The sequence below is a fragment of the Fundulus heteroclitus genome, chromosome 1 (assembly GCF_011125445.2).
Source record: "Fundulus heteroclitus isolate FHET01 chromosome 1, MU-UCD_Fhet_4.1, whole genome shotgun sequence".
NCBI classification, from domain to species: Eukaryota; Metazoa; Chordata; class Actinopteri; order Cyprinodontiformes; family Fundulidae; genus Fundulus; species Fundulus heteroclitus.
This window is the reverse complement of record NC_046361.1, coordinates 16,418,365-16,441,070: the sequence shown is the minus strand read 5'-3', so window position 1 is coordinate 16,441,070 and position 22,706 is coordinate 16,418,365. Positions and strand designations below refer to the sequence as shown.

The 22,706-nt window shown below is 39.8% G+C and overlaps 1 protein-coding gene across 3 annotated transcripts in view; it reads left to right on the top strand.

The window, feature by feature from the left end:
• Window positions 1–22,706, top strand: part of cntn3a.1 (contactin 3a, tandem duplicate 1) — a 140,858-nt gene that overhangs the window by 73,851 nt on the left and 44,301 nt on the right. For 2 of the 3 annotated variants that reach the window (XM_036136398.1, XM_036136416.1), the window contains exons 6-10: window positions 8,817–9,020; window positions 10,982–11,084; window positions 11,342–11,526; window positions 13,708–13,847; window positions 19,848–19,980. In XM_036136398.1, coding sequence (XP_035992291.1) covers window positions 8,817–9,020; window positions 10,982–11,084; window positions 11,342–11,526; window positions 13,708–13,847; window positions 19,848–19,980 — 765 coding nt within the window. The remainder of the gene's footprint in view (window positions 1–8,816; window positions 9,021–10,981; window positions 11,085–11,341; window positions 11,527–13,707; window positions 13,848–19,847; window positions 19,981–22,706) is intronic. The other variant, XM_036136407.1, reaches the window with a different exon arrangement.

Sequence of the window (22,706 nt, the reverse complement as noted above, 5' to 3'; positions counted from 1 at the left end):
ATGAAATAACACACGCAAAAAAAAAATTATGCCAAAATGCAGCATATTGTTAAAACATTGAAAATGAGAAGACATAGTGTGTCAAGAATAGTCAATGTGTGTAAGTACTGATCATTGTCATCAATGTGCAAGTGAAAATTTAAAAAAATATGACTACTTCTATTACTACTACAATGAATACCTGTCCTAATAATAATAATAAGAAGAATGATAAGAATGTTGATAAGATTTACTGTGCAGAAAAACTGATTCTTCCTATTGGCTGCTCCATTTGTGCAAAATCTTTTCCACCACAATTTTTGGGGAGATCTTTTCCACACATTTGAACAAAGTTACACAATATGGACCCGATAATCCTGATTCAAAATATTCAGCTCATCACATCCTTATTCTGTATTCCTACAGCACTAGGGTAAATCCATCTCCACGCCTGCAGAAAAGTCTGATTGGCATTTAAATAGACTTTCTGCTATGAAAAAGTGAGAGTCAGACTCTCATAAAGGTTGGCAGGACATAATTCAAAATCAGCCCAATACAGTCCTTGACAAGATCTCCTGTCTGCCTTTTTAGGGCTTCCAACATCCCATTCATGATTCAGGAAGCTATTATTTCACTTTAACGATGCCTCAAACCCACAGCCCCTCTGTAAGAAGAAGATTGGTGGAGTTGGGATATTTTAAAACTGCAAGGTGTTTTAAAGGTGCGCCTCTGCACTGCCAAAATGTTGTCGTGTTTTCAAAAGAAGCGCTTAGCGGATCCTTTCACAGGGCTGCCCCATATTTGCTTTATACTGTGTCACCGTTTGCTTTGAGAAGCTCTGAATGTCTGTGGCGAGACCAGGACCTAATGCATCTGACCTCCTTCTGCTAATGGAAATGGGCTTTTCAGATTTACTCAAGGTTGAAATCACTTGTTTTCTGCTTCCAGTGCATCTACCCCCAAAACATAAGCTGTTTGCTGACTGGTAGGAGCACATATAGCTTGCAGGGATTTTTTCTTTTTTTGCTCTGTGCGTGACTTAAGCCAATTCATAGAGTGAACTTGTTTGTTATGAATACAGATTCAAAGCCATAGTTAATAGCTGTCACTATCCATGGTGCTGACCTGCAAGGAAATGCTGTGGCATAACCTGTATGTGCGTATAAATGTGTGCATAAACCCACTCTTAAACCTAGCTTGTCCTTGGCCTGTCATGTTGCATTTCTCTTCACTCTTCTCAGATCATTAAGGGAAAATTGATGCTGTCGGTTCATTATACAAAGACTAAACGGAACCACAATAAAAATCTGTCAGTCACAATTGCATTATTCCATTACCACCCATCCAGGAAAAGCGTCGAAGTCAATCAAATAAAGCCAATGGTGCTTTTTACTTCATATGTCCTGTTTCCTATAGCACTGCATGAATATTTAATTAACCAATTAGTATCCAATAATTTTTTTGTTTAGATTTTTCTTTTTCCCAACCGGCACCTTTAGGAGATGTGGTTTCACAGAGTAGCTAGAAATAAACATAAAGCACCTCAACACAGTTACTGGCAGCACTTCAATAGGAGCTTTAACTGGAGGACATTTATTTAGTGGGGAAAACAAAGGGGTAGTTGGCATCATGTCAGTTATCATATATCATACTCTTATTTGAATAGTTGAAATATTTTTTGTATGTCTGTTAATCATTGTCAATCACCATAAAATATCTATTTAAAATGTCATTCTTTTAAAATACTTTAATGCATGCCAGTCAGAAAAAAAGATATATCAGTTAAAATATATTTGCATAAGAACAAAGACAACTACATTTTAATTCATAGTTTTGCCAAATTGAAGTATAGTTTGCCAAAGATTTGTCTGCAGGATAATGATAACATAACAAATCCTATGTCCAAATCAACAAAGAAAGGGTTTCCCAGACACAACATAAGTCTTCTTCTGGGGCCATCTCAGACAGCTGAAGGAAAGGAAGCTCCAAATGATGGTCCAGGCAGTCTAGGAAGATTTTTCATAGAGCAAAATAATACCTCTCTTTTTATACTCTGACCGTGTAAAATGTAGGAGAAGATTAAGTGCTGCCCTATTGGCAAAATGGGGGCGTACGAATCATCAACTAAAGGCGTGAGTCAACGAGCGCTGGGCTGTACGTATGTAATCAAGAGGAGAGAGCGGCATTCCAACAGCTCCTGTTGTAGTCAGCTGGCTCAAGGTACTGAGGTTTGTTAGAAAAATGATAGAGGCTGGATTAAACTTTGTGGAAATAATTATTGATGCAAAGATTAATTCTGAAACATTTGCATTTGTATGAATATACACATGACACTCTTTACAACAGATCTGAGAACTACAAGGACACTATCCTACTTCACTGCCACTGCTGTGCTCCTCCTTAGCATAAGGTCCTATCAGTGACCTTATTGTTGTGCTTAACTCAGGACCATGTCAAATTCTATTGCATGTTGTTGTAATCGTTCTCATTTTAATTGCAAAGACACACCATGCATCAGTTTACTACCGAGAAAGACCCACAAACTGCCAGTAAAATGTCCGAAAACTGTAATTTGTCAAACCAACGGCCATTCTCCATCCCATTAATATGCGAGGACATGCACCGTTGATTCACAGCAGGGTACAAAGGACTTTAAAACCCCAGAGGAAAGAATCAAGTTGACAACTCACAAAAGGTATTGCATCAGATAAAAAAGAGTTACAATTTCAAATAGAACCTGTGAAGCATACTGTTATTGTGGTCACTGGGAAAACATTGTCAATCCACCTGAAAAAGAAGCACTCAGCTTAAAGGCATGCTTGATATATTACTTTAAATTGGACCAGTTTGACGAGATTTCTCTTTCCCACACTTGACACTTGAAAGAACGGTGGTTTGTATTTAATAGCACAAAAGGTCTGAACATAGACTGGAAAACTTTAAGAACCTGTTTGAAGTTTAAAAAAAAACAGGTGGTGGTGGTGTTGGGGGAGGGAGGGGGGTCAAGCGATTCATCAAACAGGTGGGAGTATAAAAAAGGGAAGATGGCCACAGAAAAATGACATAAACTTGCAGTTCTCAATATTCTGCTACATTTGGAGGGCTATAATAATACAGCAAAACCCAGGCGTCCTACTAGCCATAAAACAGCAGAGGTGAATGAGTGTGCACCTCACATCTCGCTTATTCTCTTTGCTGTACTGCAGAGTCATCACTTAGACAAGTTTTACCAACAGCCTAGATTGCTTTTGGGACAGGGATGCAGTGTGGTCCAGAGCAATTTATCCTTGTGTCAATATGTCAAAACACCAATATTCAGTCGTATAATGTTGTTGTAAGTGCCAAAGGTTTTGTGACTGCACTCCATTTGCCTGATAGTACTGGGGCTTTTTCCCATAAACTTGTTACATTAGATAATGAACAAAAGAAGAGGTGGTATGAAGCTGAATGGCATAAACTGTAATACAATGGTTTATAGGGCATTATACAGTCTTTTATGCTACAGGACAAGATTCACTGCAAGGGTTGTGTTATTAACCCATAATCTCATACAATGGTTTGCCAAAGCAATACATATAACTTGAACCTTTTCTCATTTGATGCTTTTACACCATTGTGTTAATTGGAAAAGGTGATAGACCTGTGATAGTTTTAGTTGTTTGTCTTAGTTTCCATCTTAGTTTGTGTTTCTACCTTAGGTTTGGTCTTTGTGGTTATTTATGTTTTGGGTTGGTTTAGTTTATTTTCTGTCCCCTTCCACTTATTTGCTGTTAGCTTGTTTCCTCCTTCAGCCACTTCCCTTCCCCTGATTACCTCCACCTGTTCTGGCTAATTAGCTCACTCAGTTCACCTATGTTTTCCTGCCTATTTAAGCCTGCCTCCTCCCTTCCCTGCCAGAACGTCTCTATCCTTACAGTGCAAACTTCCAGCAATTTCTTGTCCTGCCTGTCTGTGCTTCTGACCTGTGTCTGTTTTCCCGGTACCGAGCTTGCCCGACCCCTGTTTGGATCCTGTTTGCCAGCCTGTATATCACACCTGATCTGCTGCTGGACTTCTGCTCTGTTCTTACCTGGATTGTCTGCCCGTGAACCCGACCCTTGCCTGCCTGCAAATTGCCGAGCCTGCTAATCCTATTCTGCTTCTGAGTTGCCAGTTGACTCGGACCTGGTGTGGACCTGAGTCTCTGAGTCCCCAGTCTGGACCGCCACTGGAGCTCTGCCTTATTCCTGGATTATTCCCCTGGTCTGTGTCTGCTCCCTGCAGCTCACCCTGCCTGTCTCCCCTCTGGACTCTCCCTAGGACTGTTTCTGTTTGCTCATTCTTTCAATAAACCACCTTAACATTCCCCATTGTGTCTGGCTGAATATTGGGTTCAATCCAATTCATCACAAGACCAACTAAATGTAGTGCATAATTTGTAAGTGGATGATAAAAGATATATGGGTTTAACATTTTGTACAAATCAAAATCTTAAAGTGTGATGTGCATTTGTATTCAGACCCATGAATCAATATTCTGTAGAGGTTTGTTTTTGAGCCTTCCATTATAACAGGATTTTGCATTGATCTAAAGAAAATTGTTTCGTTCACAGTATTATATTCACAGTACTCACTTATCCAGGTATGCAGTCTTGAAAACAGCCCAGGTCTTGCTCCAAAAGACAGAAAGGCAATGGGGTGTTCGACGAGGGCAAGGCGAGACCAGGGAATCTAGGATATCAGAATTTCATCAAATAATAAGGCAGGCAAACAGCGCTGGCCATCTACTCAATCTTGGTTTAAATAATCTGGCGCCAGCTGACTGTGGAGCTTCAGTATTTAAAGGCAGGAATTTAGTTGTTTGTGCTGCTGTCATGTTCTGCCCTCCTGCACTACATAATTAAGATCATGTCCATGTGAGCTACAAACATTTGTGAAATAACATGTCCCTCTCAGGAACCTTGATAAGATGCCACATGTCTTATTAAATAGTCCACAGTCAAGTGTTATTGGTATTATATCACACTGGAAGCAATCTGAATCAACAGCAACGCAGCCATAAAATGATAGTGGTAGGTCAGCAGATGTTGAGGCACAGAGTGCTCAAAGGCTGCCAACGTTCTGCAGTTATTAACTTGAAACTTTGCGTGGCCATCAGGTTAACTCAAGAACGTTTCATAGAGTTTCATGGAATGGGTTTTAGTGGCCAAGGAGCTGCATGAAAGCCTTACAGCAAAACGTGCAATGCAAAGCCTTGGATGCCGTGGTGTAGAACACGCCACCACTAGACCCTAGAGCAGTGAATATGTAAGATTCTCTGGAAAGATGAATCATGTCTCTGTCTGGTAATCTAATAGATGAGACTGGGGTTGACAGCTGCTGGCAGAAGAGGAATTGCCTTTCTGCATTGTGTCAAGTGTAAATGTGCTGAGGGGATTATTGGTTTGGGCCTTCTTTTCTGGTGCTGGGCTCCATCATTTAAATTTAGTTTAAATGGGGGGGGTATTGGCCTTGTGGTTGGAGCCGTGCGCTTGCGGTCTGAAAGATTGCAGATACCCGGTTCAATCCCTTCAGACTGCCACCATGGATTCCTTAGCAAGACTCTTAGCCCGAGATTGTGCCCCAGGCACTACTGAGTGTTGGCAGCCTTCTGCTCCCTAAGGGATGGGTTAGAGGCAGAGACAAATTTCCCCTCTGTGGGACAATGAAGGGAAATATTAAGTTTTATTTTAAATCTTTTGCGTACTAAGACACACTGGACGCTTTTATGCTCCCATCTTTGTTTCAACAGTGCACCACTGCACAAAGCAAAGTCCAAAATGGAGTAGAGAGTTTGGTATGGAAGAAGTTGACTGGCCTGCACAATATGAAGTCAACCTGACAGAACACCCCTTGGATGCATTAGAATCAGGCCTTTTCATCCAACATTACCATCAGTTCTCCCAGATTTCATGAAGAATGGTCAAAAATTTCCAGAGACAAATTTCTTAACCTTATGCAAAGCCTTCACAGAGGAGTTGGACCTGATGTTGCCTCAAATGGCAGGCAGACATCACATTAATGTATTGAGTTGTGGGTCTTAGGTGTTCATACCTTTGTTTCCATATTTTCTTGTTATTTATCTCTCCCTAAGCCAAAGCCACAAAGTCATTAAGCAGATCCCGTTCACCCGTCTCATCATTGAGCCCTATACCACTCACATATGTTCCCCATCATTTAAGCTTCTACTGATCATTGTTACTTAAAATTGTTACTTTAAAGTTTAACATCTAATCCATCCATCAATTTTTTATACCCGCTTTTCCATGCAGGTGTTACTTCAAGCCATGTCTGGTGGGTAGGCTTGTGACTAGTGCTTAATGGGCAAGAGGTCCATCCTGAACAGGTTGCTAGTCACAGGTCCAAAATGTAACAGTTTTATTAAACTTCAAAAAAGGAAAATAATGCCTTTTATAAACTTGTGAGTTGTGATAATTCATTGTTGCGCAATAACAGGCAAAGCAATGTGCAATCTGTGTTAAATTAAAATGTATGATGACATCATAATGTTGGTTATGTGTCCCACCTTGTCCCTCACAAGCGTCCCACTGTCCCACGTTTGATTATTTGAGATCTGGTCACTCTATTTGTGGTCTTCATAATGTTTTTACCTGTGCGAAAAACAGTTCTTTGCTCAAATTTCTCTTCTCACTCAGACCCATGACAGTGTGTTCTTTCCTCTTTATTATGGTAAACAAACGTCCCCAACTTCCAGGGACTCTTGATGGCTTATCCCCAAAAATGTCCCTGCATTTTAGCATTTTATGAATAAGGTCAAAATGTTTCGTGCAGCAACACCTGTTATGATAGTTGGTTGTGCTGCTGTTAGCGTTACAGATAGTGACATTACTATATACCACCCATTCTTGACAATGTGGAGGCTGCACACTGTTGGACTGCCAGTGGCACCTACAGGTCCGCAATAAACTTCTAATTTTGTCCTTCAGGGGCGCAGGATGGCAAATGTTATCTGTTGCAGAAACCACAGATATCGGCAAGTGCAATGTACAGATGTACCCTCCTCGAAATTGCCGACGTATCTTACCACACATACTGAGAAGTCCAAGCATAACAGTCTTTAGGGGCTGCTAAGACTCGTACTGAGTTCCGAAAGTCGGTCCTTTTTAAACGATATGATTTACTGTGTTGCATGAATTAATCACTCAAAGTTTCTTTGATGATACATTGATGCCTGCAGTAAATTATGTGCAATATTCTTAAAACTTCATATACAATGATAACATTCCTTATAAGTTAAGAGTATACAAAAATATGCGTTCACAGTAGTGACATTGTGATGTGTAACAGACTCAGTCGTCTCAGCAGGGGGCGATAGCCCTAAGCTTTTGCGAATAAGCTGTTTTTGAGCCTATTAGTTTTGGATTTGATGTTCCTGAAGCGTTTGCCTGATGGAAAAAGGGAAAACAGTGCATTGACTGGGTGGGTGGGATCAGTGGCAATGCGTCTGGCCCTTCTCTGGTCTTGTGCAGCATAAACCGAGTTCTTGCAGACAGCATCCAACAATTCCCTATGCTGTCCTCACCACCTGTTTTAAGTCCCTCCATAGAGGGTCACATGGATTTTTGACCCACTTTCTGTGGATCGCACTAAAAATTATGTTACTTTGTCTTCACATCTGGAATCACAGCTCCCATCGACAGTACTTTAAAGTTGCAGGATTCAAACTAGACTTGATTCTGGATTGCCATCAATAAGGATGTTGAGCACTGAGGGCTTTAATTGTCCTCCTACCATTCAGAACTACATACATGTGTGAATCAGGATTCTCCATTGTGGCCACAACAAAAACCAAAGCCTGAAACAAACTCGGAGTTACACTGGAGGCTACTCTGAGAGTGACTGTTTCCCCCATTTCACCTAGACTGGATCTTATTATGATCAAGAGGCAAGTTCAAGTGTCTCATTTGCAGGTGAACATAAAACAAGTTTTCTACTTTGTCAAAAAAGGACTGTTGTGACTGTTGCTGTTCGTTTGCCTCAGATATGGAGGGCAGCTTCTGGGTCCGCCATGTAAAAATGAAGGCAAATGTGAAGGAAAGAGATGATGTGAAGCTGTTTGTTCATGTTAAGAGTAGTAAAAATAAATTAAATAAGAACTTCAATTCCCAAAAGAAAGTAAATTATCTTTTTTGATTTGACAAATCCCCGCTTTTCTTGTCTCCTTCCCTGATTATTTTTACCTGTTTCATACACCAGCAAACTGAGAAGGACCATACCCACTTACACATAGCTTTCTCCTGCACTGTGAAATGCCACTTTATACCACAGTGAGCCAGTTAGTTGTGGGAGTTTGTGGGTGGCTGAAGCGCCTAGTTAATTTTGTTGCATGTTCCCTGTTGCAGTCCAAATACCAGCCGAATGCTAAAACAAAATTCCGAGTCCTCGTTTCTCCAAACTACTGTTCAGTTCAACAAGAAACCATAGAAACAAATTGAATACTCCTGCAAGAGAGTCCGAAAACAAAAATGCAATACTGATGAAAAAAAAGCCTTTGTCGATCCTCTCAGCCTAATTACTTTAACATAGATTTGTATTAACAACATTAAAATCATCTATTCAATAACAATTATTAGGAGTAATTGTTCCCCAATTATAAGTTATGTTTTTAATCATGAAAGCCTGGCACTCAGCTCAATGCACTAATTGCTTTATCCCTTAGGGCGTCTTCTTATGCAGATGTGATGCGATTGCAGATGAACCCGACTTTATCTGCACATGTGTGCAGACGAGCTATAAAATCTGAGCATGTTCTGCTTGTTGCATACATTCATACATGCATTTTCTTTGCTTTGTCCACAGAGCTCACCTTCACATGGATCTTCAACGAGTACCCGTCTTTTGTCGTGCAGGACACGCGGCGATTTGTCTCCCAGAAGACGGGCAATCTTTACATCGCTAAAGTGGAACCCTCTGATGTGGGCAACTACACGTGTGTGGTCACCAATATGGTCACTAAAAGCAGTGTGCAAGGACCACCAACACCTTTAGTCCTCCGGCTTGATGGTAATGGAGAAACGCCTCCCCTTTTTTATTTTTATAACGAGCAGAAAGGAGATGTAGTTCAAATTTGTGTTCTTCTGATGATTCAAATCATTCACATTTATTTTAACATCACAGGTGTGGAAACTTTAATTAGTGACTGTCTGGCAAAAAAGTTTGTTTTTGCAAACTGTTGGCAGTACATTTAATCAGCTGTATTTCATTTCGTGACTAACTTGGCTTACAAAAATGCCAGTTTGGGAGTTGACTGATTACGCTCACTCTTCTTTTATAAAAAAAAAATAACTTCAAATCTCAAATGTGTGAAAACAAATTTAATATAAAACTTTATTTGAGGCTTTGGCTATAGACTACTCTGTACAAGAATTCACACCCTTTGAAATTTTGCGTGGATTATTTTCACACGTTCAATTTATTCTCATTTTTTGTTACAGACCAACACAAACTAGTGCCTAATTGTGAACAGACATGGGATGTGATTTTTTTAAATTTGTTTTTATTAATCTTTCCTGAATCAATACTCTGCTGAATCTTTTGGCTGTAGTACAAGCTGCAAGTCTTTTGGGGTATGTTTTTATCAGCTTTGCACATTTAGAAAACAAACAGTTTTATTCTTTGCTAAATGGATAAGTACAGTTGAATTGAGGGTATATAAAAGGTTTTCTACAGCTTCTGAATACATATTTAGACCTGGACTTTGACTGGGCCATGCAGACACACCACACACTGGTGAAGCTCTATCTCAGGTTTAAGTCTTTTGCAGCCTTGCTCTTTCCATTTTCCTCATCAACTCTCACCAGTTTTCCTGTCCCTGCTAAAACTTGTGTTCAGAGTTGATGCTCAGTGTTAATTATGTCACAAATAGTAAAATTGAATGCAGATCAAATAGTTTGAATTTGTTTTTATTTGATCAGAACAGTTTCTGCTACGTTTGCTGTGTCCCCCACATACTTTCCAGCAAACTGTAAAAGGCCTTCTTTCAAAAATGGTTTTCTCCTTACCACTCTCCCACAACGGCCTAATTTGCTGAGTTCACATCTGATAGTTCAATCTGGAGAGACTCACACAGACAAAAAGAGGCAATTAGAGAGATTTATTGACATAAATTGCAAAAGGTCTTTGACGCTCGGACCCCGGCAGAAGACGTGCAAGTGAGCTGTGAATGTCTATGAGCTTGAATGTTCATTTTAGGATTAGGATTAGTGAAGTCTTCACCCTAACGTTCAGACACTGGTGGTGGAGGCCATAGGGCAGAAGCAGTCAGGTGAAGCTTGAGAGCATAGAGGGGGAGATGGGGTGGAGGAGGGTCGAAGCTCAGCTGAAGAGCAAGAGAATCCGTGGGTGGAGAGCCTTATAAGCAGAATCTTGTGGGATAGTAGGATGAGGACTTGACGCAGATTGGATGGCGCACGGACGCTGGATGATGCAAAGTTAGCATGTGGCTCATGGCTGCAGCTCTGACAAATTTAACCTTCCAGTTAAGAGTGACAAGAAAGTCTTGTTAGTTTTTCAGTTGTGCTATACTCTTTTTATTTTAATATGATGGTTTAAATGGCTCTTTGTGAGATTGTAAATCCATATGACAAAGATCAAGAGGCTCAATGCAAATGAACGCAACTCTTTCATATATTATTTTATTAATATCAAAATTGGATTTGGATTCCCTTCACTTAACAACTATACACTTTGTGTTCGTCTATCACATAAAGTCCCAATAAGAACCATTGAACTTTTGGTTATAGAGTGACAAAATGTCAAAATGTTTAAGGGGTATTGAAGTTTTTGCCAGGCACGCTTCTTCAAAGACCTACAGGAAAATGCAGTGGCTGGTAACCTGCATGTCATACCATTTTATATATATTTTTCCCTTTACATTTTTTGTAACCTTTTCCTGGCCTGGAGCAGAAATTATTTCTGTGAGACATGCGGGGGAAGTGACATGGTGTTTTTCTTTGTTTCTGCAGGTGTGATGGGTGAATACGAACCAAAAATTGAAGTGCAGTTCCCTGAAGTCATCCCGGTCGCTAAGAGCTCAACTGTCAAACTGGAATGTTTTGCACTTGGAAAGTACGTTTTTGTCATCCCAAAACGTCAAACCCATCATTATTTGTTCATTGCGCCTGCAGAATAAGCATGGGAAAGTGTTGAGGTGATTGAATAGATTTTGAGAGCACTGTGATGAATATGCAAACAAGCAATGTTTTATGTGAATGTTACAAGCCCTTTAACTGCCTCTCAGTCATTGCATGTATTTCTTTATGAAGACCTTAGAGACTGTAACCTTTTATTTTCCGTTCCTGTGTGAATCTCTTTCTCACTTTTAGCCCAGTGCCAACCATAAACTGGAAAAGGGTGGATGGGGCCCCTTTTGGCCGGAAGGTGGACGTGAAGAAAGCCAGTGGAGTTTTAGAAATCCCTTATTTCCAACAGGAGGATTCAGGGATGTATGAATGCACGGCAGAAAACAGCAGAGGAAGAAATTCAGTTAAAGGAAAGCTGTCTTTCTATGGTAAGTTCTGCAGCAGGATGGTTTGCCTCACTTTGTTTCAAAGCATACCTAACTGGGTTGACTGCCTTGGGTTTGGAAAAAAAAATCTCCTGCTTTCAACCCGTCATTCTTATTCCTGATGTGTTGGATACCTTTTCAGAAATAAAAAAAAAAATGCTACCAGTAGATTCACAACCTAATTTCAGCCACCATCAAACTTCACCAGGTTTAAAAAAAAAAAAAACTTACAAGGAAGGACGTAACTTTTCTGTGAAGCTGGCAGAAAGTTTTATATGTTGTCTTGCAATCTGCAGGTTTTATTATTGTCCATTTACAACAGAATCCAATAGTGGAAGGTGGCTGTGAATTAACCTATTTCCACTAGTTCATTTCTGACAATCCCTTTTATTGTGCCAGCAGCTAACAGGGGACCACAGCTCTGTTAGATTTACACCTCCTCTCAGGAAGGGCCGATTTTTCTTTCTCTCTCACCAATACTGGACTTATGGCCTAGATTCTGAGAAAAGCTTTTAATGTCCCTAGATGAAGGATTTTTATAGTTTCTTTCTACATTATGTTGCAGTTTATGCATTGATGATGTCTGACCACATAGTCTTTAGGGATGTTCCTAATTGAAAGCAAGTTTGTATGTTTTATCTGAAAAGGGCGGCCCCTTTGATATGATAATACATTTTTTGTGTTATCATAGCATTCTTAGAGTAAAGGTAGATTTATGCAAAGATTTTACATTTTTGTCTGTCAGCCTTAGCGCTAACGTGGAATTGCAGTATTTGGAATTGTGATGGCCATGTTTATCATTAGATTTGGAGGACACTGTGTTCTGCTGTGTCTGATAATTGAATAAGAACATTTGATTGGTGTCTTAAAGCCCTCAGTAAGTATTTGTGCAGACTAACCTCAATTTCAAGTTTTTCAATCACAGATGTAGCAGATAGCTTGTTTTTTTAAAAATGGATCAAATTCTACTGAAGTCTAAAGGGCTGAGTCCCTGTCATTGAAAACAAACGTTTCATACGACTGTTCTGCTGTAGCTGTGTGGAAGCTCTGCGTGTCCTTGTGAGATATAACTCCTGCCCCGTTTCACAACCTCAGAGACGGACCAGTGGGCAGGTGATAAAAATCTGTAATCTCATTTTAACGTCATGCTGACAGGACCTTGTGGGACATTCATCAATTCTGGGACAGAATCGGAGGATCAATATGAGGATGTGGGTTTCTCACAGTCAAACATTAGGAAGCCTCTAATAATAGATAGGGTTGGTCTCTCTTTACGTTTTCTCTTAACTGCCCCGCTGAAGTTCAAGGGCGTTTTAGAAACTATTCAAACTGGTTAAATGACGCTCCAGTCACCCAAACTGCAGCATTTAAATGTTCTCAGGAAAATTGACCCTGTTTTTAACCACTTCCTTGACATTTTCTCTTCTGTTATGTGTCTTTTTTAACCTGCAATGCTTTTTTGGCGCTATTTACTTCCCGTTTGCCTGCAGTGACGTAGTCTCCATGTGTGATCAGGAGAGCATATTAAAATCAAATCAAAATTATTCTGTCAAAGGTTTCATGAAAATGCAGTATGGATGGTGAAAATTGTTCATGAGGGGAAGTGTTTGGACATTACTCAAATTATTTTTGCCTTAATCTCCTAGCAAGCAGCAAGTGCTTGTAATGCAATTAAACCAATTCCGGAAGCAAGAGGAGATTTAATCAGCAACAAAAAAGTGTTAAAAACAAACAAACTCAATCATGTAAGAATAAAACCACTATTAAACAGGAAATACATTATCAACAGATTTGCAATTTTACCTGAAAAAAGGTGATTATAATCTGTTATTGGCACTGTTAATAATTTTAAAATCTCTTTTTTTTTTCTTTTTTTTTTTACTGCACAATAATGGTATTTTCATCAACAACATGATCCAAACCCCAAAACTTTACTTGGTGTAAACCGTTTTTTAACGGGTTTTTTTTTTTTTATGTTTATTCATATATTTTCCAAAAGGAGATCAGCGTCAGGTTAATTGGAAGTGAATTCTTGACTTGTGCCCTTGGATGCTTCCGTAATAGATTGACTGCCCTCTGGGTTGCCTCATTGATTTGTTATAAAACTGCTGCTTTCAGGTATTTCTCAAATGTTCCTATAGTGTTACAATGTTTATTCACAGTAATGGATTTGTGTTCTTCCAGCTCCTCCTCAGCTGACTGAGAAGCCTCAGGATGTTCAGAAGACCATCGATGACACTCTGGTGTGGGAATGCAAGGCCAATGCTAAGCCCAAACCCTCATACCGCTGGCTGAAGAACGGAGAGCCTCTGGATCACATGGAGGTAGGACAACACAATTTTGTAAATTACTGTTAAATCAATCAACTAATAAATATTAGTGAATAAATATGATAATTCACATCATTTCCAGAATTTTATCCATTTTGCAGTGGGGTTTCCCCCAAAAGGCAATAAACAGCTAAAGTGAACAAGTTGAGACAAGATAAAATGGTAACGCTGAGAAAATGATTACAGGTAAAGTAAAGTAAAGGTGTTTTGGGTCTTTGTTTTTTTGCCTGTATTTTAAATGGTCCGATGGTATTAGAATTATTTCTTGAGCAAAATAATCTTAATAATAAGCTGTGTATTCTTGGTGTAAAAAAGAGGGGAGTGTTTCTTGGACTGGGAATACAGTCCAAACGCTGTTCATTGCAGCACAACCAGAAAGCAGATTATTCTCTTCTGCCTCTAAAGCAGTCCAGATCCCAGATATTTTTTAAGCTGTGAAATAAAGCTATATTGATTATATTTTCATTCTGTATAACTTTTTTTATCAGAATGAACTGTGGTTAGCACAGAAGTGCTGTGATACAGACTTTGGGACAACATAGACATTTTTCAGTGCAATTCCACCATGAAAGACAACTTACTACTAAGATCAAAAAGAGTAAAAATAAAACTAAATCAATTAAAAAGTTCATGCATAACTACATTCAAGAGACCCAGTCAATGGTTGGTCTGTGTAGGTTTTTGGAAAGTGATGAAAAAACAAACAAAAACGTTTTTTTGATTTTTGTTTTAAACTGTAAATGTTTCAATGTTTGGAATATCATTTGTAAAAAAAAAAAAAAAAAAAAAAAAAAAAAAAAGCCTCAGTATTTTTTTTTTTCTTTTGCCTAAATCAACTTAATAACTTATTGCCATATCATTGTATGCATTTTCTGAAAAAGTTTCTCGGTTTTGGCCACAAAAACCAAGAAACAAAACACTAGCTCATAGTTGAATTTCACATTGTGTATTCAAACAAAAATCAGATAGCTACCAGGTTTTTGTTATTCATTTGGATTTTATGAAGAGAAGATCCAATTAACAGAATATATATCGATGATGGGTACACAGGCACAACAAAATAAGAGGATCTAATTCATGGTTATTTGGCACCACCAGTTAGATGTTTTTTTTTTTTTTCTCTTTGGCATCATTAGTTGAAAAGCAAACTACTCAGATTGTATTACTTCCCATTTTGATTTGTGATAAATTAACTGAATTTGTAATTTCAGTTATTTTTTTTTCTTCTAATAATCTCTCAAAACATTTTACAACCTGAGCCAAATTCCCCCAATCAGACTCACAAACACGCACACATTCATGCGATGATTCACGGATCAGCAGGCAACTTTTGGGTTGGGCCTAGTCCAGTGGCACGTCGACATGTGGCAGAAGAGGATGCTGGAATCAAGCCCACAACTTCCCAAAGACCACTCATACCACTGAGCCAATTCTATCTTAAGTAAAGCTCATCTTGTAATAATAAATTCCCAGCAACAATTTAAGATATCAGTAAAGCCTCTGTAATTAGCCATAACATCAACTTGTTGAGGACGATGATTGAAAATAAATAATTAATTTGTGCTTCATGATGGAAAGTAAAAATTGAATATGCTTTTTTTAAGTTACTGAATGGACCCCTATTTGAAGTGTTGCGAAAGTCTTTTTTTAAGCTTATTGCTGCTCTTAACGGAGTCTCAAACAGTTCAGTAAATGGAGATAAAGATGTGTCAACAAGTAAGATGAAAGACGATAAAATTGTTCTAAATTTAGGAGCCTTTTTGCTCAAAGGATTTAGTATTTTCTGGATTTAAGTTGTGCTTCCATCTCATAGGCGTGCACTTGGCAAAAAAAAAAAAGCAGGCCACTTTGAAATGGTTGTATTTGCTACTGACTAAATTTGGCATCAAAAGTGCGTGTGTGCATAAGCTGGGGAGGGTGTTTGAATGTGTTTTGCAAAAATGCCAAAGTGGTGCCATTTTCTGTCTGTAATCAACCAGGGATTTTGTTTGACAATTTAGTCCTCTGTTGCTTATCTGCTAATCTCAATTTTATCATTAAGTCTTCTCTCTGGGGGAGGCAGAAAAATACCTCATCGTCCAAGGAGCGTTTTAGGTTTCAGCAATTTGCCTTGTTTTGTGCCATGTTGTGTTGCTGTTTTATTCTTTCTCTCTCCAAAAAAAAAAAAGAGCTCAGTTATGTTCACCGATTCTATAAGCGTTTGAACTGGGTTTTGAGACTGAAATTAGAGCGTTGTTTTGTGACACGTGTGTTCAAAGGGTATACATTATCCAAAACTAATTAGCTGCCTTACCATCAGTAAACATGTATTAATACAGTTTTTGATTTTCACTCCAAGTGGCTGATGGCTGTGAGTGACTACATTTATTTTGTCATTTACAAAATGCATTTCCTCCACGGGATTCATCTTGAAGCACTTATCGCCCCACCTGCGCATATCAGGTATTGATTTGTAAATAACTTAGCAAAAAAATTTCCTTTGGCAGGCGGTCGGGGTAAGATATTTTCTGTGCATGCGGCTATATTAATGAGGTGGGGTGTTACCATTTTCAAAATGCCACTCTCAACTGCAGCAACGGTAAATCAATTTCCAAACCCAAAGGTCAGCATTGTAGAGGGAGGAGGACGAAGAGGGGGAGGCCAAGGGGGCCATTTGTTATTCCTCATTAGAATGGATCAGTCCTCTTTTTTCCACCCTCCCTGCTGTTATCTAACCATCTCTGTTGCTTCTTTTATTCTTTCTTTGGTCCTTTTTAAGTTCTCCTTTCTCTTTCTCTCTCCATCTTCTTTTCTCCTCCCTCCATGGGAATTAAATGGCACAGAAGAGGGCTGTCACTTCAAAATGTCACCCCGGAAAACAAGGACCCACTCAAGCTTGTATTTTTCCAATATGCCACCAGCTACCCCCTTTTTATTTATGTACACGAGAGCGTGCGATTTCCTTTCTTCTGACCTCCGAGCTCTTCTGGTTGCCCTCTGCTGTGTGACTGTTGTCATTGTGCTCAATTGTTTTCTGCTGCTGCAAAGACGTCATTACATATTTAGCATAGAGAGCAAGGTTCCATGATTTGCTTTCTCACAGCATAACTTGACATCATGCCGGTGTCAGAGCGAGGTGGTGATTAAGCAGACAAATGCCTCCAATCGGCTTTACCCTTAATGGTGCCAGCATTGACTCTGGGGCTTTTTTTGATTCTGGGCAGAGGGTATAGAAATGTCCAGTGTGGCACCAACCCACAAAACATCCACAGATACCGTTTATCTCTTTCACTCTGTTGGGCTGCAGGATCCTGATAAGCACCATCCCTCATCTATTTAGACCCAGTACAGATGCACCAAATTTGAATAGAAGTTAATTTATTTTTGATAGAGTGAAAAGTAAAGCTTGACAGAAAAAGAGTGATGTATCTTAATCATTGACACTACATTGCCCAAAATATTATCTCAGACATCCAATAATTAAATTCAGGTGCATAACATCCAGTGGCTTGCAGGAGCTGAGTGATACTGGGCAATGAATGCAGCTTGGCTCCTGTCCAATAACTCACCACTAAATATTCCTCCGTAAACTATTAGTGGCATTATAACAGTGTGGAAGCAGCTGGGAATGGCAGCAACTCAGCCACAAAATGGTAGGCCATTTAAAAGTACAGCGGGAGCTCAGCCTTTGCTGAGCTGTATTGTGTGCAGGAGTTTCCAACCGTCTGCAGAGCCAGCAGACCTCCAAACTTTGTGTAGCCTTCAGATTAGCTCAAGAACAGTCAGCAGAGAGCGTCACAGAATGGGTTTGTATCGCTGAGCAGCTGCAGCCGAGCCTTACATCGTCAAGTAAAGTCTCGGATGCAGTGGTGTAAAACAAGCCACCGCTGGACACTAGAGCCTGTTCTCTGGAGTGACGAATCATGCCTCTCTCTCTCTCAGGTGATCCATTGGTCGAGTCTGGCTTCAGCAGATAGTGGCAAGCATATACGGCATTAATGCATGGGGATTTTATTTTAAGGAGTTGGCCGCTTAGTTTCAGCTAATTTAACTCGTGGATCAGGACTACCGTTCACTTCACTGTCCGTCCAGAGCTCAGTCTAAGCCCCGCCTTCTGTGGAGCTGTTTCAACCTCCTTCACAGCTTGCGGGCATCTGTAATTCCTGCTGCAGTTAGCGTCAACAGAGCAGTAGAACCCCGCCACCTAACACAATCTCACTCTGAGCTTTCCTTAGAACTTGAGAGCTCTATGCATCTGTATGACTCCTGTCTTTCCTCTACTTCTCTCTATATTTCTTTTATATAGCCTGTTGTCTCCAAAATAAGGGGAAACTTGTTCTGTTCCATTTGAGAACTACTGCACTCCCTCCTCCCCAGGATCCCCTCTGGCAGAGGCTACAGTGCTAGCCCAGCCATGTGTAGCCAAGTGTCCGCATGATGTATGCTTGAGCTAGCCTCCCAGGGAAATGTATTTGAAGATCCTCAGCAGTGTCACTGTCTGATGTTCGGGGATAGTCTTTGCCTTTTCAAGCCGCAGCGCTGTAATGATTCCCGACGACAGACAGACTGGCGGCCGGACCCTCTGGACCACTTTGTCAGTGACATTAAAAAGCCAGGTACACTCAATGGAAAGATCAAGGGCAGGAACAATGAGTGCTGCCACACTTAAATTGACACAACTGTAAAAAGGAAGCAGAAAGCCGTGCCAAAGCTTCTGAAGGTCAGAAGAGCACAGGAAAGAGAAGAACTTTGCTCAGCGTGTGCTATTTGTAAGAGTTCTCTGAATTGGCGTCTTTGAAGAAGGGTGAATTTATTTTTAAACAAACAATACTGTGTGCCGTTGCATTATTTTCCCCAACGGCTGATTCTTTGTAAGTACAAACAGGCTCCTGGACAAAAGTTTCTTTCCAACCGATTCCCTTTGAGATTTGACATCATCTTATGTATGATATTGCGTCTCTGCTGTGTCAGGCGAAAGGTGGTTACGCACAGCCGCAGTGGGCCCGTTAAGGACTCAGAAAATTAGCAGTGTCCCAATTACCAAACTCTCAAAGGAGAGAAAATTGTTGTAAAAGCCTAAAATTGAATCAGTGCATTTGTCAGAATGACCATACTTAGGTTGGAGTACATACACTACCCATAAAAAGAGCTGATTACCAATTACACAGCCTTTTTAGTTCCATGGTTTGTGATACAGACTTGTTTCTAAACATAAATCATTATTATCCCATGTCAAAAGGGTACAGCAAATAGTAAAGGCATAAAAAGCTATACGAGGAGAAAAATATCTACAGCTTGACGTCAACAAAACCTGAATCTCCACATTCTACAACTATTTTATACATAACCAGTAAAAGCTTTGATATACGTCCACAAAACATAAATCTATTTATTTATTTATTAGAAATCTGGCTGTATATATCTGGCAAGTGGTTGTAGCAAATTTTATTTAGGGGTTTCAGAAGCTTCATAAGGAAATTTGAACTACTATAATTTTCTCCCCGCTTTATAACTATACACTACTTTGTGTTAGTGTATGAGAAAAAAATCAAGTTTGTGGTTGTTACATGAAAGATTTAGGAAAATTTAAAGTGATGTCAACCATACTGTAGAACGGTCCACAGGGCCTGTATCCTGGTCCTGGACTGTTTGATAATTCATCTCTGAAGACTTATTTAACCAGAGGTTGATCAAAGTCTCAAATCTCTCAGCTTCACTTATCAATCATGTTTTCTGTTTTCTGTCAACGGGGATCAAAAGACTACACATAATGTGAAAGGAGCACTGATAAAAGCAAAGGGATTTTTTATTTTTTTTTATTGACGCTTCACTAGATTAACTCCCCGGCAACAGCAAACTATAATAGGTGATGATGTAAATACCAAACAAACTAAAAAGTCCACCCCTGTGTTTTTTCCCCCAGAACTTGTCTGAGTATTACAGCTGCTTTATTTGGAGTATATAATGCCGCTTTATTGCTTTTCCACATGTGTTTCTATGTGTCTCTCTCTTCAGCAGGACAGAGTTCAGGTGAATAATGGAGTATTGACAATCAGCAGCCTGAACCTGGGAGACATTGGGATGTACCAGTGTGTGGCGGAGAACAAGCACGGCCGCATCTTCACCAACGCTGAGCTCAGAGTCATTGGTACGACTTACGCAGCATACAGTACATATTGTGTCTCTGCATATTGAAGAAAAGGGGTATGTTTATTTAAAAACATCAGGACTTCTAAGTGACCCCAAACATTTGAGCGGTAGTGTATGGTTAAAGTTCTGCATGGAAAAGCCATCAAGGTTCTTCTTGCTGGCACACTAAAATTATCCATCTTTGTAGATGATGTCGTGGAACAACGTGAGTGCAACACTTATTTATTTTTATGTTTAAAAAGATGCCACCATGAAAAAACATAAGGAAGTGGGCTTATTCATTAAAGGTCACCATCAAACCCAGAAAGTGTAAGGTAATAATCCTGTCCATTAAGGATATTCGATCTTAACCTGATCTCTTATTCAGATCCACAAAAGTATTATCTCACTAAGACAGTAAACTTATGTGGACTAACCTTCTGCCTGATATCCACCAAAGCATGCTGGGCAGCAGCTTGGAGCGTTGGCCAGCAAACTCAACCCAAAGGCAAAGCTAATGTCGACAAATTCTGAGTCAGGGTTTTAATTGAGTTTTCCAGGCATTTAGATTAAATGCAGAAAGACATTAAAGATCCTTGGTGTAGATGAGGATTGTACCCAGAAATATTATACCATCACCAAAGTGAATAATAACAGAGCAGTCCTTTTGCAGCTGTTCTCTATAGGATGTTCACTTTCAACGGTCTGGCAAATTTGAAGACACAGTTGGAGAGGTGGCATCAGTGGGTGTGCAAGCCTTCAAACAGAGACTTAAAAAAAGCACCTCTTCAATGCAGGACTGAAATCTGATATTAATGCCTTCCTTTTTGCATTTAAATCATTTAGTTGTGGACTCCATAAAGTGGAATTACAATGCTTTGGTTTGATTTCCTCATTATTGTTGCCCCATGATCGTTTGCCACCCTTTTCTGAGCTGTGTTGGAAGCAGCTTACTTTGGTGCAGTCTCTTCAAATGCAAATGAGGCACTTCACAGCCTGGCCCCCTTCATGTTGCAGAGAGTTCAGCTCCACCCCGTTCGGCCATTTTTGTACTATGTAGGGAGACATTTTCACTTTTCAACTTGCTTTGGCATCCTTGGACTACAAAATTGCTTGGAGAAATAAAAATGGTGGATTTGTGAGACTGGTAAGGTGGAATTTCATGGCTGGTTCCTTAAGCTTTCATGAGGTCAACAGTAAGAACTCTATTGTGGGAGGGAAAGAAGCTGCCGAGTGCTGTGGCAATTTCAGACAGACTTAACTCCAACACACATGGTTGATTATTGTCAAATCCGGGCCTACAGCCTACTAAAAAAATTACACAGTACGCTCTCTTTTCTACAGACATTTTCCTTAATTTATGTGAGGTGGGCTTTGCTTATATGTCATGCAAGGGGTTGTGGGATACCTTAAACTCCCTATTTTAAAGGAGTTCTAATGATGATCTAATGATAATGATGATCTTGTTTAGCAGAAACTGCAAGCGAGCAAAATATGAAAGAGAAACTTAGCACAATTCAGGTGTCAGTGTTGAGTAGACTTCAAAACCAAATGAATGAATTATTTATTATAATTCTCAGCAACTGTTCCTTATATCTCAGAAGAAACAAAGTTACATATCAACTCTGGTGGACAAGGACAGGATTGCTGGCATCTATATTCACAGAAATAGAAAAGATACATTTGCCTTAATTAATATTATTTGGTTGAGAGCTTCAGTTTGTCATCTGCAAATACTATGACATAATTCTGCAAAAAGCGTAATAAAGAACAGACGAAACTGAACAGCTTGAAAAATATGACCCATAAAGACTATAAAGATATCTGCACTGTAAAACACAGCAAAACAGCATCACCTTTCAGAGGAACATGTCAAGTAAAGTAGTAAGTAATTCATAACTTTATAATGCTGTTTGCAAGAGAACGTTTTGATCCAATGGCCGTGCTCTTCACCATTTTGTGCCTGGCCTTGGCATTTTATGGGCAAGGAGGGGACAGCTGTTCATGTGCACGTACATACGTGCATGTGCGGTCGGCCTAGCTATGTAAACAAGAGATTGGAGAACAACACAAAAATAGTGTGACATTTAACCATAGTCAATCTTAAAAGATACATTTAGTTCTTCACAAAACTATTTTTTTGGTTTTTTTTTTTATCTAAAATAATGACATTTTGCTTATTGCTGCTTTAAGGGCTAAAACATGGACTTTGCCTTTAAAATAAAGGACACTAAAACGCTCATAATAGTCTATCTATAATTATTTTTCTCTGAGCAGCTTGTTGCTTGTATCTGCACATTTGTGGCCTGCTGGAGGTCATGTTGCAGGGCTCTGGCAGTACTCCTCCTGTTCCTCCCTGCACAAAGGCAGAGGTAGCAGTCCTGCTGCAGGGCTGTTGCCCTTCTACGGCCTCCTCCACATTTCCTGATGTACTGGCCTGTCTCCTGGTAGCGCCTCCATTGCCTGGACACTATGCTGACAGACATAGCAAACCTTCTTGCCACAGCTCGCATTGATGTGCCACACCTGAATGAGCTGCACTACCTGAGCCACTTGTGTGGGTTGCGGACTCCGTCTCATGCTAGCACTAGAGTGAAAGCACCGCTAGCATTCAAAAGTGACCAAAACATCAGCCAGAAAGCAGAGGAACTGAGAAGTGGTCTGTGGTCACCACCTGCAGAACCACTCCTTTATTGGGGGAGTCTTGTTAATCACCTCTAGTTTCCACCTGTGGTCTATTCTATT